At 44.5% G+C, this 17496-nt stretch overlaps 1 protein-coding gene across 1 annotated transcript in view; it reads left to right on the top strand.

The window, feature by feature from the left end:
• rin3 (Ras and Rab interactor 3) overlaps window positions 1–17496 on the top strand; it is a 95504-nt gene that overhangs the window by 44282 nt on the left and 33726 nt on the right. Inside the window, exons 4-5 of the mRNA XM_078562235.1 lie at window positions 4819–4891; window positions 16963–17054. Of these exons, the coding sequence (XP_078418361.1) occupies window positions 4819–4891; window positions 16963–17054 (165 nt within the window). The remainder of the gene's footprint in view (window positions 1–4818; window positions 4892–16962; window positions 17055–17496) is intronic.

Here is a 17496-nt window from a genome sequence, read left to right as displayed (position 1 = left end):
TAGGATCACTGTGAAGTAGACTGGGGGGAGTGTGCAGTGGGTGAGGATCAACATGCAGCAGACCAGGAGGAGTGTGCAGCAAGTCAGGATCATTATGAGCCAGACCGGGAGGGGCGTACAGTGGGTCAGGATCAGTATGAACCAGACCGGGAGGGGAGTGCAGTGGGTCAGGATCACTGTGAAGCAGACTGGGAGGAGTTTGGAGCAGGTTGGGATCACTGTGCAGCAGACCAGGAGGAGTGTGCAGCAAGTCAGGATCATTATGAAGCAGACCGGGTGGAATGTGTAATGGGTCAGCAGCACTGTGAAGCAGACCATGAGGAGTTTACAGTGGGTCATGATCACTGCGAAGCAGACCGGGAGAAGTTTATAGTGGGTCATGATCACTGCGAAGCAGACTGGGACAAGTCTGCAGCAGTTCAGGATTATTGTGAATCAGACCTGGAAGGGTGTGCAGTGGTTCAGGACCACTGTGAAGCAGACCGGGAGGAGTGTACAGTGGCTCAAGATCACTGTGAAGCAGACCGGGGAGGAATGTACAATGGGTCATGATCACTGTGAAGCAGACTGGGAGGAGTGTGCAGCAGATCAGGATCATTGTGAAGCAGACCAGGACGGGTGTGTAGTAGGTCAAAATCACTGAAGTGAGAGAGAAAAAAAAATTAAAACTGTGACATCACAGAAGCCCTCAAGAGTAATCTCAGCAGTCTTGCTGGAGCTTTTCACAGATTCTTCTTGTAGATCTGCTCCAGTGGACAATGATCACTTTCCACTATTAACTTTCTCCATAAAGTTATGTGTGGAATGTTTTGCATCCATACACAGCTGGAAAAAAATTATCTTTCTATGGTGGCGTATCGGTCTCAGCTGATGTTAGATCTTTGGGTGCATATGCTATTAGTTTTCCCTCTTGTACTAGGACTACTCCCAGTCCTCTTGGAGAAGTATCTACTTGCAGAGTATTTCTTTCTATTGTAGAATGACAGACTTGTTTCCTTACATGCTACTTCTCTGAGTTTGTTGAAACTCCTCTTGTATGACTCTGACCATTGGTATTTAACATCTTTCACCAGCTCTCGTAGGTTTGCTATGTGTTCTGACATGTTAGATGTGAAAAACCTCATACACTGGATCAAATCAAGGAAAAATCTCAGCTCTTTCTTATCTCTTGGAACTCCCATCTCGGAGGTGACAATGTTTTCCTCAGGACTCAGCTTGACTCTGTCAGGTGTATCTACCGTTCCAAAGAACTTGGACTCTGCCACCTTCACGATGCATTTGTCTGCATTTAGCTTGAGCCCAACTTCCCTGTTCTCCCTGTGGCTTCATGCCAAAGATGGTCTTGATCTTTTTCATCTACACAATTAATCTGGATATTGTCAGCAATGATGACTGCTACTTTACATCTTCCTTATGTCCTCTACTTTCTTCTGGAATGCATCCTGGCTCAATTTAAGGCCAAAACATAGACTCCTGCCACCACTCCTGTATCCAGGACCCGAGATGACCCGAGGCCTCAGGGTGATGTCTTGCTGGCAAGCGATCCCACAATCAACAGATCAGATCTGCAGCCCTGACACATCCAGTCATGAATGGTGGTGGACAATTAAACAGCTCACTGGAGGAGGTGGCTCCACAAATATCCCCATCCTCAATGATGGAGGAGCCCAGCACAGCAGTGTAAAAGATAAAGCTGAAGCATTTGCAACAATCTTCAGCCAGAAGTGCCAAGTGGATGGTCCATTTCGTCCTCCTCCAGAGGTCCCCAGCAACATAGATGGCTGTCTTCAGCTAATTCAATTCACTCCACGTGATATCAAGAAACGGCTGAAGGCACTGGATACTGCAAAGGCCACGGGCCCTGACAACATTCCAGCAATAGTACTAAAGACTTTGCCAGAACTTGCCATGCTCCTAGCCAAGCTGTTCCAGTACAGCTAAAACACTAGCATCTACCCGGCTATGGGGAAAATGCGCAGGTATGTCCTGTATACAAAAAGCAGGACAAATCCAACCCGGCCAATTACCGGCCCATCAGTCTACTCTCCATCATCAGTAAAGTAATGGAAGGGGTCATCAACAGTGCTATCTTAGCAATAACCTGCTCACTGATGCCCAGTTTGGGTTCTGCCAGGGACACTCAGCTCCTGACGTCGTTACAGCCTTGGTTCAAACATGGACAAAAGAGCTGAACTCCCAAGGTGAGGTGAGGGTGACTGCCCTTGACATCAAGGCTGCATTTGCTTGAGTGTGGCATCAAGGAACCCTTGCACAACTGGAGTCAATGGGAATCAAAGGGAAAATACTCCGCTGGTTGGAGTCACACCTAGTACAAAGGAAGATGCTTGTGGTCGTTGGAGGTCAGTCATCTCAGCTCCAGAACATCACTGCAGGAGTTCCTCAGGGTAACGTCCTAGACTCAACCATCTTCAGCTGCTTCATCAATGACCTTCCTTCCATCATAAGGTCAGAAGTGGGGATGTTCACTGATGATTGCAAAATGTTCAGCACCATTCACGACTACTCAGATAATGAAGCAGTCCATGTCCAAATGCAGCAAGACCTGGACAATATCCAGGCTTGGGTTAACAAGTGGCAAGTAACATTCACGCCACACAAGTGTCAGGCAATGACCATCTCCAATAAGAGAGAATCTAACCATGGTCCCTTGATGTTCAATGGCATTGCCATCACTGAATCCCCCACTATCAACATCCTGGGGGTTACCATTCACCAGAAACTGAACTGGACTAGCCATATAAATACTGTGGCTACAAGAGCAGGTCAGCGGCTAGGAATTGTGCAACGAGTAACTCACCTCCTGACTCCCCAAACTCTGTCCACTATCTACAAGGCACAAGTCAGGAATGTGATGCTACTCCCTACTTGCCTGGATGAGTGCAGATCCTACAACAATGAAGAAGCTGGATACCATCCAGGATAAAGCAGTCCACTTGATTGGCATCACATTCACTCCCTCCACCACAGAAGCACAGTAGTAGCAGTGTTTGCAAGATGCACTGCTTCTTTCACCAAATTCACCAAAGCTCCTTAGACAGCACCTTCCAAACCCACCACCAGTACCACCTAGAAGGACAAGGGCAGCAGATAGATGGGAACACCACCACCTGGAAGTTCCCCTCCAAGTCACTCACCATCCTGACTTGGAAATATATCACGGTTCCTTCACTGTTGCTGAGTCAAAATCCTGAACTCCCTCCCTAACAGCACTGTGGGTGCACCTATACCACATGGACTACAGCGGTTCAAGGAGGCAGCTGACTACCACTTTCTCAAAGGTAACTAGGGATGGGCAATAAATGCCGGCCTAGCCAGCGAAGCCCATATCCCATGAATGAACAAAAAAAAAAGCCACTTCCTCTCTAGTGGTGCTGCTGAGTGCAGAAGAGCTACCTGCCTTTGATTGGCTGGCAGCTCTTGGTGGGTGGGACTTCTGCTCCTGGGGTCCTTGATCCCTGGGAAAGCCTGTCGCTGGCCTGAGTGACAGAAGATGTGGTGGACCTTCCTGAAAAGAGGTGAATTAGTGGCTCTCCAGCCAGCGGTTGAGATCCCTGTCACAGTCACAAGATTCCACTTGTTATCTTCCAGGGTATAGATGTTTTGGTTCTTTTTACTTCCCATTCACCCTGAAGCCCTATCTCTGATAACTTATTTACCATTTTCTTTCTTTGGTCTGTACATCTTTTCCCAGTGATTCGGTTTTCCACAAGCTTTGCAGTTTAATTCATATACGGGACACTTGCTTCTGCCTGTGAACTCGTGGTTGACCACAGCTCTTACACATTTTTCTCTTCGTCTGGTGTGCATTCTTTTGTTCCTGTTTCACTGCAACAGCCCTGCTACCTTTCTCTTGACTTAACTGAAAGCTAACCATTTGGGTAGTCAGCTTCTTCATCTGTCTAGCTGTGACTTCATGTGCTCTGGAAGCGTCTATAGTCTGCAATATTGTGAGTTTTTCCTTTCCAATTAAACCTTTTTGAACTTCAGGGTGTGCAGAACCTCAAATGAGCTGATCCAGCAGCCTTTCATCTGTGTCCTTAAATTTGCATTGTCTGGCTGCATTTTTGAATCTCGTTTTGAAATTGTCAACAGGCTCACCTGATTCCTGCTTCAGGCCTTGAAATTGATATCGATATATCCAACGATTTGACTTTGGGTGAAGATGTGTGCTGAATTTATCAAAAAAATTTGATTTCTGTTGTCACCTTCACTCAGCTCCCAGCTTTTAAACAAATTTAACCCTTTCTCGCCTGCCCACAAAATGATGCAGCTTACCCTTTTCTCTTCACTGGTACCTTTTAGGAAGCTGCTGAATGTCAGTCTGCACTTTTGTTTAAACTTCTCAATATGCCTCTATGGCATCATCAAACACCAATTCATGTGTGTTTATTGCTGTGACAGCCATTCCATTTTTGCACAATTCACTCATTTCTTTCTCTCTCTGGCACTAATTCAGGTTGATTTTCCAACCTAATTCAGCATTAAATTCAATTAAAATGTTTGGGTTTTTACTCACAAGTGACCATTGCCACTATGATATGTCTTGTAGTTCCCCTAAGTTTGAAATAATCACAGTTTAGACTCAAAATGCTGGAGTTTCATTGAGTGTATTTCTTGCTGTTCTCCATGTAGATTGATAGACTGATACATTGTTGTTTGGCACATGACACCAGTGCAGCAGTAAAATTTGGCACCCTGGGATATATATTAACATAACGATTAGTTCTTAGCTCTTTACAAATAATATAACACTATTATTCAAGAGTACTGACATTCTCAGTTCTTCTTTCCTTTCAGTTATGTACTTGGATGGCTCCTTCTTGGTGTTTGAAGATATCTTCAAAATGGTGGCATTCTATTGCGTGAGCAGGTAAGTCACTGTTTGACAGATCTACTCAGCTCATGCAACACAGCACATACTATAGGTTTTAAGATCTGTGCTGTTGAATCCCAGTATGTTTATTGCTATTGTACAACAAAAGCTATATGTAGTGTTTGATGTAATTTTTTTATCGATTGAAAAAATCCCCTTTTCCTTGGCCCCTCTTCTTATCATAAGTTCCTACCCCCTCCTATCCCCTCTTCCTGTCAGAAGTTATCTCTATGCTGTGCTCTTTCAGTTGGGTGGACTATATTGTTATCTGTTATTACCCTTTTGTGCACAGTCTGAGCCCAATGCCAAGTGAGTGCAAGTCCACAGCACAAAGTTTAGTCATAGGTGCCATAGGGATTTTATAGGAAATATATGAATTTGCACCACTAACGCAATGTTTGAGATTGGTTGCACATTTCTGCTATGAGTTTAGTAGGAGCCATGCAAAGGTTCTACTAGAGAGCGGTATTTTATCTGGATTTATATATTAACAATGAATAACTTGTGTTACGGCAGAGACCATGATATATGAGTATGACTGTGTCTTTATCACTAAGTTCATCTTCCTGATTGGATCATAACCCAAACAGGGCATAATATTCTCCCTTTAATTCCACCAGCGTTTCAGTGTTGGTATCTCTTCTTTGGACTTAGAATCTCAACCTAAGGATGTGATTTTGCTAGCAATGAGTTATTGCCCTTTTCCTTGAATTTATTGCCGACAGTTTCTCTCGAATAGAGGAAGAGTAACATTGTGGATAGGGGGTGAGACTCCCATAGAAGAATTGGAATTAAAGGAATTCCTTTTCCTCTTAGGTGGCCCACAGCTCAGCTGATGAACTGATGTGAGGCCAAAGCCTCAAGATCACTGGGGCCTGTTCTCTGCTGAAGGTGGAGGGGTCAATAACCAGGGGGCATAGATTTAAGGTAAGGGGCAGGAAGTTTAGAGGGGATGTGAGGAAGAATTTTTTCAATCAGAGAGTGGTGGGAATCTGGAACTCATTGCATGAAAGGGTGGTAGAGGCAGACACCCTCATAACATTTAAGAAGTATTTGGATATGCACTTGCAATGTCATGTCATACAAGGCTATGGGCCTAGTGCTGGAAAATGGGATTAGAATAGTTAGGTACTTGTTTGACTGGCGCAGACTTGATGGGCCGAAGGGCCTTTTTCAGTGCTGTGGACCTCTATGACTCTATGTGACAGGGAATGAGGATACAGTCAGAGTAATCCCTAATGATTGATTCAGGGCACTTTGTAGAAAGCATATACGGCAGCTATGGTACAGTAGAGTTTTTTTTAAACTATTCTTTTGTGGGAGGTGAGCATCACAGGCAAGGTGAACATTCGTTGCACATCCCTAATTACCCTTGAGGAGATGATGGTGAGCTGCCTTCTTGAACCACTGCAGTACATCTGGTGTAGGTAAACCTGTAATGCTTTAGGAATGGAGTCACAGGAATTTGATCCAGGAGCAGTGAAGGAATGGTGATATAGTTCCAAGACAGGATGGTGTGTGGTTGGAGGGGAACTTGCAGATGGTGTCTGGTACCCTTGTACTTCTAGTTAATAGCAGTTGCAGGTTTGCAAGGTGCTGTCAGGTAAGGCTTGTTGAGTTGCTGCAGTGCACCTTATATATGGTACACACTGCTGCCTCTGTGCACCGGTGGTGGAAGGAGTGAATGATGGGGTGCTGATAAAGCAGGCTGTTTTTTCCATGGATTATGTCGAGCTTCTTCAGTGTTTTTGGAGCAGCACTCACCCAAGCAAGTGGAGAGTATTCCATCACAACCTTCGTATCATATTTGATCCTACAGTGATCTTCTGACCACATATTTGCGCCATCACTAAGACTGCCTATTTCCACCTCCATATCGCTGCCTGACCATGTCACTACTTCAGCTCATCTGCTGCTGAAGCTCTCATTCATACGTTTGTTACTTCCAGATTTGACTATTCCAATGCACTCCTGCCCTCAGTAAACTTGAAGTTATCTGTAACTCTGCCGCCCATGTCATAACTTGTATCAAGTTTTGTCCACCCATAACCCCTGCCCTTGCTGAGCTAAACTGGCTCCTGATTAAGCAATAACTCAATGTTAAGATTCTCATCCTTGTTTTCAAATGCCTCCATGGCCTCACCCCTCGCTATCTCTGTAATCTCCTCCAGTTGCACAATCGCCCAAGATATCTGCGCTCCTCTAATTCTGGCCTTTTAAGTGTCCCCGATTTTAATTGCTCCACCATTGTTGGATATGCCTCCAGTTACCTAGGCCCTAATTCTCTCCCTAAACCTTTCCACTTCTCTACCTGACTGTCGCCCTTTAGGATGCTACTTAAAATCTACCTCTTTAACCAAGGTTTTGGCCATCTGCTCTAATATCTCATGTGGCTTGGTGTCAATTTTTTCTATATAACGCTCCTGTGAAGTGCCTTGGGACATTTTATTATGTTAAAGGTGTTATATAAATATAAGTTGTTGTTGATTTATATTTGGTACCTGTTACTGCTCTCCATAGTCCTATTGGAGAAAAATATGAAAAGTCTACCAAAACATGAACACATAAGAACGAGGAGCAGGAGTCAATTCAGCCCCTCGAGCCTGCCCCGCCATTCATTACGATCATGGCTGATCTCATTTTGGCCTTAACTCCAATTTCCCACCCTCTCCCCATAACCTTTCAACCCATTACTAATTAAAAATCTGTCTATCTCCTCTTTGAATTTATTCAGCATCCCGGCATCCACTGCACTCTGAGATGGTGAATTCCACAGATTCACGATCCTTTGAGAAAAGCAATTCCTCCTCATCTCTGATTTAAATCTACCACCCCTTAGCCTAAAACTATGGCCTCTCATTCTAGAATGCCCCAGAAGTGGAAACATCCGCTCCACGTCTACTTTGTCTATCCCCTTTAGCATCTTATGTACCTCAATTAGATCTCCTCTTATCCTTCTAAACTCTAGCGAGTATAGGTCTAAACTGCTCAATCTCGCTTCATAAGACAAGCCCCGCATCCCTGGAATCAATCTAGTGAACCTCCTCTGAACCACCTCCAGTGCAACTACATCCTTCCTCAAGTAAGGGGACCAAAACTGTGCACAGTACTCCAGGTGCGGTCTCACCAATGCCTTGTACAGTTGTAACAGCACTTTCCTATTTTTATACTCTATTCCTTTAGCAATAAATGCCAAAATTCCATTTGCCTTCCTGATTACCCAGATCCCTCTGCACTGAAGCATTCTGAAGTTTCTCTCCATTTAAATAATAAGTCGCCTTTTTATTCTTCTGACCAAAATGGATAACCTCACACTTATCCACGTTAAACTCCATCTGTCAAATTTTGGCCCATTCACCTAACCTGTCCATATCCATTTGTAAATTTCTTATTTCTTCATTACAACTTACTTTCCCACCTGTTTTGGCGTCATCTGCAAATTTAGCTATAGTTCCTTCTACCCCTGAATTTAAGTCATTAACATAGATTGTAAATAGTTGGGGCCCAAGGACAGAACCCTGTGGCACCCTACTAGTTACTGCTTGCCATCCAGAAAAAGACCCATTTATCCCGACTCTCTGCTTTCTGTTGGTTAGCCAATCCTCTATCCAAGCTAATATATTACCCTTAACTCCGTGTAATATTATCTTGTGTATTAATCTTTTGTGCGGCACCTTATCAAAGGCCTTCTGGAAGTCCAGATATACTACATCTACAGGATCCCCATTATCCACTTTGCTTGTCACACTTCAAAGAACTCTAGCAAATTAGTCAAACACGACTTACTCTTCATAAAACCATGCTGACTCTGATGGATTGCATTTTGACTTTCCAAATGTCCCATTACCACTTCCTTAATAATGGATTCCAACAATTTCCCAATGACAGACGTTAAACTAACTGGTCTATAGTTTCCTACCTTCTGTCTCCCCCCCCTCCTTTTTAAATAAGGGCGTTATATTAGTATTTTTCCAATCCACTGGAACCTTTCCAGAATCCAGGGAATTTTGGAATATTATAGCCAATGCATCCACTATCTCCGCTGCCACTTCCTTTAAGACCCTGGGATGTAGGCCATCAGGTCCTGGGGACTTGTCACCTTTTAATCCCAAATGTTTGCTCAGTACTTTTTCTCTAGTGATGGTGATTGTTCTAAGTTCCTCCACATGTTGGGAGGGGAACTATTTTGCCTGTTTCTTACCTAAAATACAGATGTTTGACAATTGTAAATTGGCAGGGAGGCAGGGGTGGGGGGGGGGGCGGTGTTCTGGGTGGAGATAAGGCTACCCTGGTCTCCCATTGATGCCCAAGACCTACCTATCTAATATGATTTTGAGTGGGCCCTTAAATGGGCAAGTAGCACACCCACCTGTTTGACAGCGGCAACTGCTTTAATGAGTAAATTGAGGTCCCATGGAGATTTTAGGATGCTGATTATTCAGGTACAGATAGTCTGAACATGTGTTGTGCACTCTTCATGCACTTCTTCTCAGCATTTATTAGCTTAACCAATAGTCCTTAAAGAGAAGGTTAAAGGTCATTCAAAGAAACAGCTGCAAAATTTTTCATTTTCACTTTTTTTGTGAGCAGGAGATGGAGTGGTCCTCGGGCCACAAAATCCTCCAGCCCATTGCCTGCCCATGCAGCCCACCCCCTAGGGACTGCCCCTCCCTCTAGGCTCTAAGCATTAGAATCATCTGATCTCACCCATTTTGTTCCAATGCCGTTTGACTGAAGCCTGAATCTGAAAATGGTTCACATCTTGTTCACTGGCTTTGGGCGGGCAGTGAAGCCATTCCATCGTGCCCATTTCAGACGAATTTTGGAAACTGTCTCTGGAGAACCAGAGTACAGGAGCAAAACTAGTCCAGTGGTAGCTTGCCACTGCAATGATGACAGAATTGCAAAGGTCACATTATGATGGGAGGAGTACCTTATCTCCAGAGTCCACATTCAACAGAAATCCACTAAGCAAGAAAATTCAGTGGGACAAAAAAACAGAGTCAAGGAAACAGCAACCTATAACCAACAATGTGACAGCCAGTGAAAGTTCCCTGGTGAGTCCTGTGCAGAATAATTCTTACTATTTAAATGTGCAATTAGTATGCGCAGATTGCAATCCAAACGTGACATCTCATTATCTAATGAGGAGTCTCAAATTCAGAATAAACCAGCACACATGAAAACCAATCTAAAGGGCAGTCTATTAAGGCACTTCTTCAGTGACCAGGCTCCAAGGGTAATGGGTACTGAAGTCAAACACTGCTCTTCCTATTAATGTTTGTGTGTAGTGCTTAAGGATCAATACAAAGAACTATTGTTCTACAAAGAACCATTGTTCTCTGCACATTGAATTTCTGCTGGCAAAAGGTTTGGTTCCAGGCCCCAACTCTAGTATGGAAAATGATGAGCCAATTTTAAGTGCTGCTGCTTGTACAGATGGGTTAGCAGCAGCCTAAAAAAAAATGGGGTTAAGACATTTATGACTCTGTTGGGTATTGATTCGAAAAGAGCAGTCAGAACCTCTGCAGCTTCAAGTGGGAGGCCACATTTAATGCACAAATCAAGGCCTTATGATGTACCTAGGACCCTGATTGTAAGCCTGAGGTACAAATAGGTACATTGTACATGCTCTGCTCATTTTGCACTTTCGGCAACCTAATCATTAAACCTCAAATGACCTGGAAGGCATTTCAAAAAGCAGGGCAAAGAATTTCATATTTTTGTGCTTCCTTCATCCCTTCCCCACTCCTCCTCTAGGCCACAGTGGTCAGTAGACTCTGCATAGGAGCCAGATCCTTTCCCGTACTCACCAATTGGTGAGTTGTCTGGGCTGCATGGAGATGAGAATCTGACTTCAAAATTGCATCACCCCTGCTGAATGTCCATTGTGGCCCTAAACTAAAAATTGACCCGATGGATTCATGCACTGTTGGACACATAAACAGGCCACTCGGCCCATCGAGTATGTACTGATGCTTTCATCCACATCATAAACCTGGTCTATCCTTGTTCTGCTGCTCGCTCCTTCATATTCCTCTTTTTCATACAACTATCTCTCTCTTAATTAACATAATCCTGGGGCAAGATAATACACAAGAATATTTAGATCACATCATTTGTTGCACTATGCTGGTCTTACAATGAGAACCCCTGTTCATTTACGAACATACGAAATAGGAGCAGAAGTAGACCATTCAGCCCCTTGAGCCTGCTCTGCCGTTCAATAATGGCGGATCTGTTTGTGATTCGAATTCCACATCCCCGATAACCTTAGATTCGTGCTAGGCAAGGGAATCAATCTACCTCTGGCTTTAAAATAGTCACTGACTCCGGCTCCATTGCCTTCGAAGGCAGAGTTCCAAATTCACACAACCCTCTGAGGAAAAAAAATCTCCTCATCTCCGTCCTAAAAAGGCAACTCCTAATTTTAAAACAGTGCCCCCTAGTTCTGGATTCACCCACCAGAGGAAACATCCTTTCCATGTCCAACTTGTCAATACTGTTCAGGATCGTATATGCTTCAATCAAATCACCCCTCATTCTTCTAAAGTCCAGTGGGAACAAGGCCGATCTGTCCTTTCCTCATAAGACAACCTGCTCATTCCAGGTATCAATCTAGTAAAAGCAAAAAACTGCGGATGCTGGAAATCCAAAACAAAAACAAAAATACCTGGAAAATCTCAGCAGGTCTGACAGCATCTGCGGAGAGAAACAAAGTTAACGTTTCGAGTCCGTATGACTCTTCAACAGAACTAAGGAAAAATAGAAAAGAGGTGAAATATAAGCTGGTTTAAGAGGGGATGGGACAGGTAGAGCTGGATAGAGGGCCAGTGTTAGGTGGAGATAACCAAAAGATGTCATAGACAAAAGGACAAAGAGGTGTTGAAGGTGGTGATATTATCTAAGGAATGTGATAATAGGTGACATTAAGGGAAGAAAGCAGGACGAGCAAGGTACAGATAGCCCTAGTGGGGGTGGGGTGGGGGGAAGGGATCGAAATAGGCTAAAAGGTAGAGATATAAATGATGGATGGAAATACATTTTAAAATAATGGAAATAGGTGGGAAAAGAAAAATCTAGATAAATTATTGGAAAAAAGGGGGATCGGAAAGGGGGTGGGGATGGAGGAGAGAGTTCATGATCTAAAGTTGTTGAACTCAATATTCAGTCCAGAAGGCTCTAAAGTGCCTAGTCGGAAGATGAGGTGCTGTTCCTCCAGTTTGTGTTGAGCTTCACTGGAACAATGCAGCAGGCCAAGGACAGACATGTGGGCATGAGAGCAGGGTGGAGTGTTGAAATGGCAAGCGACAGGGAGGTCTGGGTCATGCTTGTGGACAGACCGAAGGTGTTCCACAAAGCAGTCACTCAGTCTGCGTTTGGTCTCTCCAATGTAGAGGAAACCGCATTGGGAGCAGCAAATGCAATAGACTAAATTGAGGGAAGTGCAAGTGAAATGCTGCTTCACTTGAAAGGAGTGTTTGGGCCCTTAGACAGTGAGGAGAGGGGAAGTAAAGGGGCAGGTGTTGCACCTTCTGCGGTTGCATGGGAAGGTGCCGTAGGAGGGGTTTGAGGTGTAGGGGGTGATGGAGGAGTGGACCAGGGTGTCCCAGAGGGAACGATCCCTGTGGAATGCCACTGGGGGAGGATGAAGGGAAGATGTGTTTGGTGGTGGCATCATGCTGGAGTTAGCGGAAATGGTGGAGGATGATCCTTTGAATGCGGAGGCTGGTGGGGTGATAAGTGAGGACAAGGGGGGCCCTATCATGGTTCTGGGAGGGAGAGGAAGGTGTGAGGGCGGATGCGCGGGAGATGGGCCAGACACAATTGAGGGCCCTGTCAACCATTGTGGGTGGAAAATCTCGGTTAAGGAAGAAGGAAGATAGGTCAGAGGAACTGTTTTTGAAAGTGGCATCATCAGAACAGATGCGATGGAAGCGAAGGAACTGAGAGAATGGGATGGAGTCCTTACAGGAAGCGGGGCGTGAGGAGCTGTAGTCGAGGTAGCTGTGGGAGTCGGTAGGCTTGTAATGAACATTGGTGGACAGTTTATCACCAGAAATTGAGACAGAGAGGTCAAGGAAGGGAAGGGAAGTGTCAGAGATGGACCATGTGAAAGTGATGGAGGGGTGGAAATTGGAAGCAAAATTAATAAATTTTTCCAGGTCCAGATGAGAGCATGAAGCAGCACCGAAGCAATCATCGATGTACCGGAGAAAGAGTTATGGGAGGGGGCCGGAGTAGGACTGGAACAAGGAATGTTCCACATACCCCATAAAGAGACAGGCATAACTGGGACCCATGCGGGTACCCATAGCCACACCTTTTATTTGGAGGATGTGAGAGGAGTTTAAAGAGAAATTGTTCAGTGAGAGAACAAGTTCAGCCAGACGGTGGACGGGGATTGTTGGGGCCTCTGTTCGAGGAAGAAGTGGAGAGCCATCAGACCATCCTGGTGGGGGATGGAGGTGTAGAGGGATTGGACGTCCATGGTGAAAAGGAGGCGGTTGGGGCCAGGGAACTGGAAATTGTTGATATGATGTAGGGTGTCAGAGGAATCACGGATGTAGGTGGGAAGGGACTGAACAAGAGGAGAGAGAATGGAGTCAAGATAGCAAGAAATGAGTTCCGTAGGGCAGGAACAGGCTGACACTATCAGTCTGCCGGGACAGTCCTGTTTGTGGATTTTGGGTAGGAGGTAGAAGTGGGCAGTCTGAGGTTGGGAGATTATGAGGTTGGAAGCTGTGGAAGGAAGATCTCCAGAGGAGATGAGGTCAATAACAGTCCTGGAAACAATGGCTTGATGTTCAGTGGTGGGGTCATGGTCCAGGGGGAGATAGGAGGAAGTGTCTGTGAGTTGACGCTCAGCCTCTGCGAGGTAGAGGTCAGTGCGCCAGACAACAACAGCACCACCCTTGTCAGCAGGTTTTATGACAATGTCAGTGTTGGACCTGAGAGAACGGAGTGCAGCAAGTTCAGAGAGAGACAGGTTAGAGTGGGTGAGAGGAGCAGAGAAATTGAGACAACTGATGTCACACCGACAGTTCTCAATGAAAAGATCAAGAGAAGGTAAGAATCCAGAGGGAGGGGTCCAGGTGGAGGGAGAATATTGGAGGCGGGTAAAAGGATCCGTTGAACGGGGAGAGCACTCCTGCCCAAAGAAGTGAGCACAGAGACAAGGGCGGCGGAAGAAGAGTTCAGCATCGTGCCGAGCCCGAAATTCATTAAGATGAGGGCGCAAGGGTATGAAACTAAGTCCTTTGCTGAGCACTGAACGTTCAGCATCGGAGAGGGGAAGGTCAGGGGGTATGGTGAATACACAGCTGGGGCTGGGATTGGAAGACAGGATGGGGACAGAGGGACAGGCAGGGGTGGAGGGTCCTGGATGGGCGTTGGTGTCGATGAGTCAATCTAGTAAACCTCCTCTGAACCGCCTCCAACGCATTTACATTATTTGTGATTATATAGTGTGCCATCTCAAGGAATTCAACTTTTAATTAGCAAACTTAAGACTGACACATGATATTAAATTATTTCACTCATTCATTGAAACAAACATGTTTGTTTCAAAGTACAATAGACACCAAAGGGTTAAAGGACTTTCAATTGTGAAAGGCCACATGAATCATCAGTGACAACAGAAAAACATAATTGTGTGTTGAAAATCAGAAATGATACACAACAGGAAAAAAGAAATAGCCTCAACTCTTAGTTCATCTTGGAAGAGATATTATTAACAATCATATTATGACATTGTTAATAAACATTGAAACTCTTCTGTTAGAAAACATTTGGGATATACATGATAGAATTTGGTGTGAACCTTCACACAGTTGGTGGCACTCTTGCCTCCCGAGACTTGAACATATAACTGATGCTCCAGTACAATACTGAGGGACAGCTGTACTGTCAGAGGTGCTGTCTTTAGGGTGAGATGTTAAACCAATGCCTCATCTGCCCTCTCGGGTATTGTGAAGGATTCCATGGCACTATTTAAAGGAAGCCGGGAGTTCTCCTGGTGTACTAGTCAACATTTATCCTTCGACCACCATCACAAAAACAAAAATCATATTATCCTATTATTTATTTCATTGTTGTTTTGAGGATTTGCAGTGTACAGATTGGCTGCCATTTTTGCCTACATTGTAACAGTGACTAAACTTCATAAGAACTTCACTGACTGTGAGATTCTTTGGACTATCTTGTAAAACATGAAAGGCTCTGTAAAGAAATAACATAAAACCCCAATGGTAGAAAGCTTTGGAAACCATGGGCAACATTATCCCCCCTGTTGTGGGGAGGATGTGCGGACGGGTTCCCGATCAGCGCCCCGGGTTAGGGGCATTGCCTTGAGGAGTGAGTCGGCTATGCACTCCCTGTGCGGGTGGGGGGGTGGGGGGATTCCTTGAGACACTATCATATGAGTTGGGACATGTCCATAACTTTTATTTTAAAATATTCTGAACTTTTAAAATCCCTCATGAAACCTCATCCCATCTGTGGATGAAGTTTCATGTTTTTTCAGAAGCCCACCAGGGCTCCTGGCCTGCCCGCCAACCTTAAGGTTGGACGGGCAGGCCTATTAATGATTTCAATTACTTTTTTAATGGCCTGAATAGGCCATTGACAGGTCGGCAGGCGCCCGCTGACATGAAAATGTAAATGACGCGGGGTGATGTTGGGAACCCCGCCCGACGTCACCCCGTGTCATTTTACGCATCGGCGTGGGGGCCCCGCCCCCACTCACCGACCGGAAGATGAAGACCCCTAGATCCAAAGCCACCTTTTCCTTTCAACCATGCTAATGGCCATGTTAAGTTCGTCACCTGCAATGGGCTTCTCCATACCCTATTGCCTCCCTATTAGTTTTGTTAATATGTGCATTTACCATTCTTCACACCCAAGCCATTTCCTGTGGTTCTGCTGTTCTGGATAAGGAAAAATAGCCTGCTATAATTTCTATTATCTATTCCTTTTCCTTTTAGAATCCTAAAAATTGCTGAAAAAAGAGATATGTCAAAGCTTTTCATCTTGCACTCATCAGGACAATTCACAAGAATACCAATATAAGGGGAAAACAACAATTTATACTGTATGAGAAGAGGCTGCTGATTGGTTGGCATGTGGACTCTGATTGATAGAGGCATTGCCATGGAAAATGCATCAGTGATGGTGACTGACAGTTAACTGCCAAGCATTGTTTGAAATTTAAACCTGGCAGCTTGACCCTGATTGGTTAAGGCATTGCCTTGAGGAGTGAGTCAGCAAATGGCTGTCACCTATTTTGTTTGTTTGAAACAGGTGCAATGTGTGTACATGTTCTTTCTGTCTGCAAAGAACAGGGTTCTGTGTATTAATATATGTAGCTTCCAGTATATGCAAATGTACCACACTGTGAGCCTGACTGAAATCTTAAATTGGTTGTCAGCGTAATTCTTAGCACACTGAGGATTATTTAGTAAATGTTGTCCAATCGCGGAATCACATCTAATGTTGGACACTGTGTTTTGAGTTTTGCAAGCATGGGCTGGTTGGGTACGGTCTGTACCGTTCCCCATTGCGAACAGCAGCTGGGACAGGCTGTTTGATACGATCCACCAGTCTTTGGGACATGCGGCCTAGCTAGCTAGCATCACACTGGCACTGAAATTCATACACCACATTACTCATTTGTGTGATGGGCAGGACATCTTTTTGGCTTGACGGCAGCATCCTGTTAGCGGCGAATACCATTCGTGTTGCTACTGTTTTCCCCTTTATATTGGTATTCTTGCAAAGTGTCCTGATGAGTGCAAGACAAAAAGATTCGACTTGTCTCTTCTTTCAGCAATACTCAAGTTCTGTACTATCAATGCTAAAAATGACAATATTGCCTCTCAATCTTCTCTTTATCAGTGAGAGCATTTTTTTCACATAGGGTGCTGCTTATCTAATGTGCAATAGCTTTTAATAGTTATCGGTTAACAAATATTACCATAAAATCTTTCAACAATTCATAAACTTACCATTCAGCGTTACTATGTCCATTTTAAAGACCTTACCCTGTATTCTTTTCTTTGTGCTTGTAGAGATATACTGCCATCCACACTGGTTTTGCCCCAAGCAATAGCAGAAGCAACAAACTCTGAAGAACTGCAAGTCATTTCACATCTGGGGATAGGTACGCACTGAAGGAAAGTTTGGTGTATCATAGAATCCGTGGTTCCCATCCCGAATAAAAATTCTCACAGAGTAAAACTGCAACAGATATGCACCACGTTCCACAAACTAGAAGTATTACATTTGCACAGGCTCTTTCGCCTTATTGATTCCAGTAACACATCAAAGCCATTTCCCTTGTGACACCATTGGCTCACTGTTTGAACCAAAATGCTTTAAGAACATATGGTTAAAAGACGTAAGCAAGATAATATTCAGTTTAATTTCTAATCATAGAAGGTTTACGGCACAGAAAGGCGCCACTCGGCCCATCGTGTCTGCACCAGCTGGAAAATGACACACCAAGCCTAATCCTTTGTAAATATTTAATGGTAACGGTGACACTCCTTCAGGTTCCATAAATATTGCTTTCAAGAGATCCCCTAGACACATAAGGGGTAAAT

The sequence above is a fragment of the Cetorhinus maximus genome, chromosome 18 (genome assembly GCF_964194155.1).
Source record: "Cetorhinus maximus chromosome 18, sCetMax3.hap1.1, whole genome shotgun sequence".
NCBI classification, from domain to species: Eukaryota; Metazoa; Chordata; class Chondrichthyes; order Lamniformes; family Cetorhinidae; genus Cetorhinus; species Cetorhinus maximus.
This window is presented reverse-complemented; position numbering and strand designations above follow the sequence as displayed.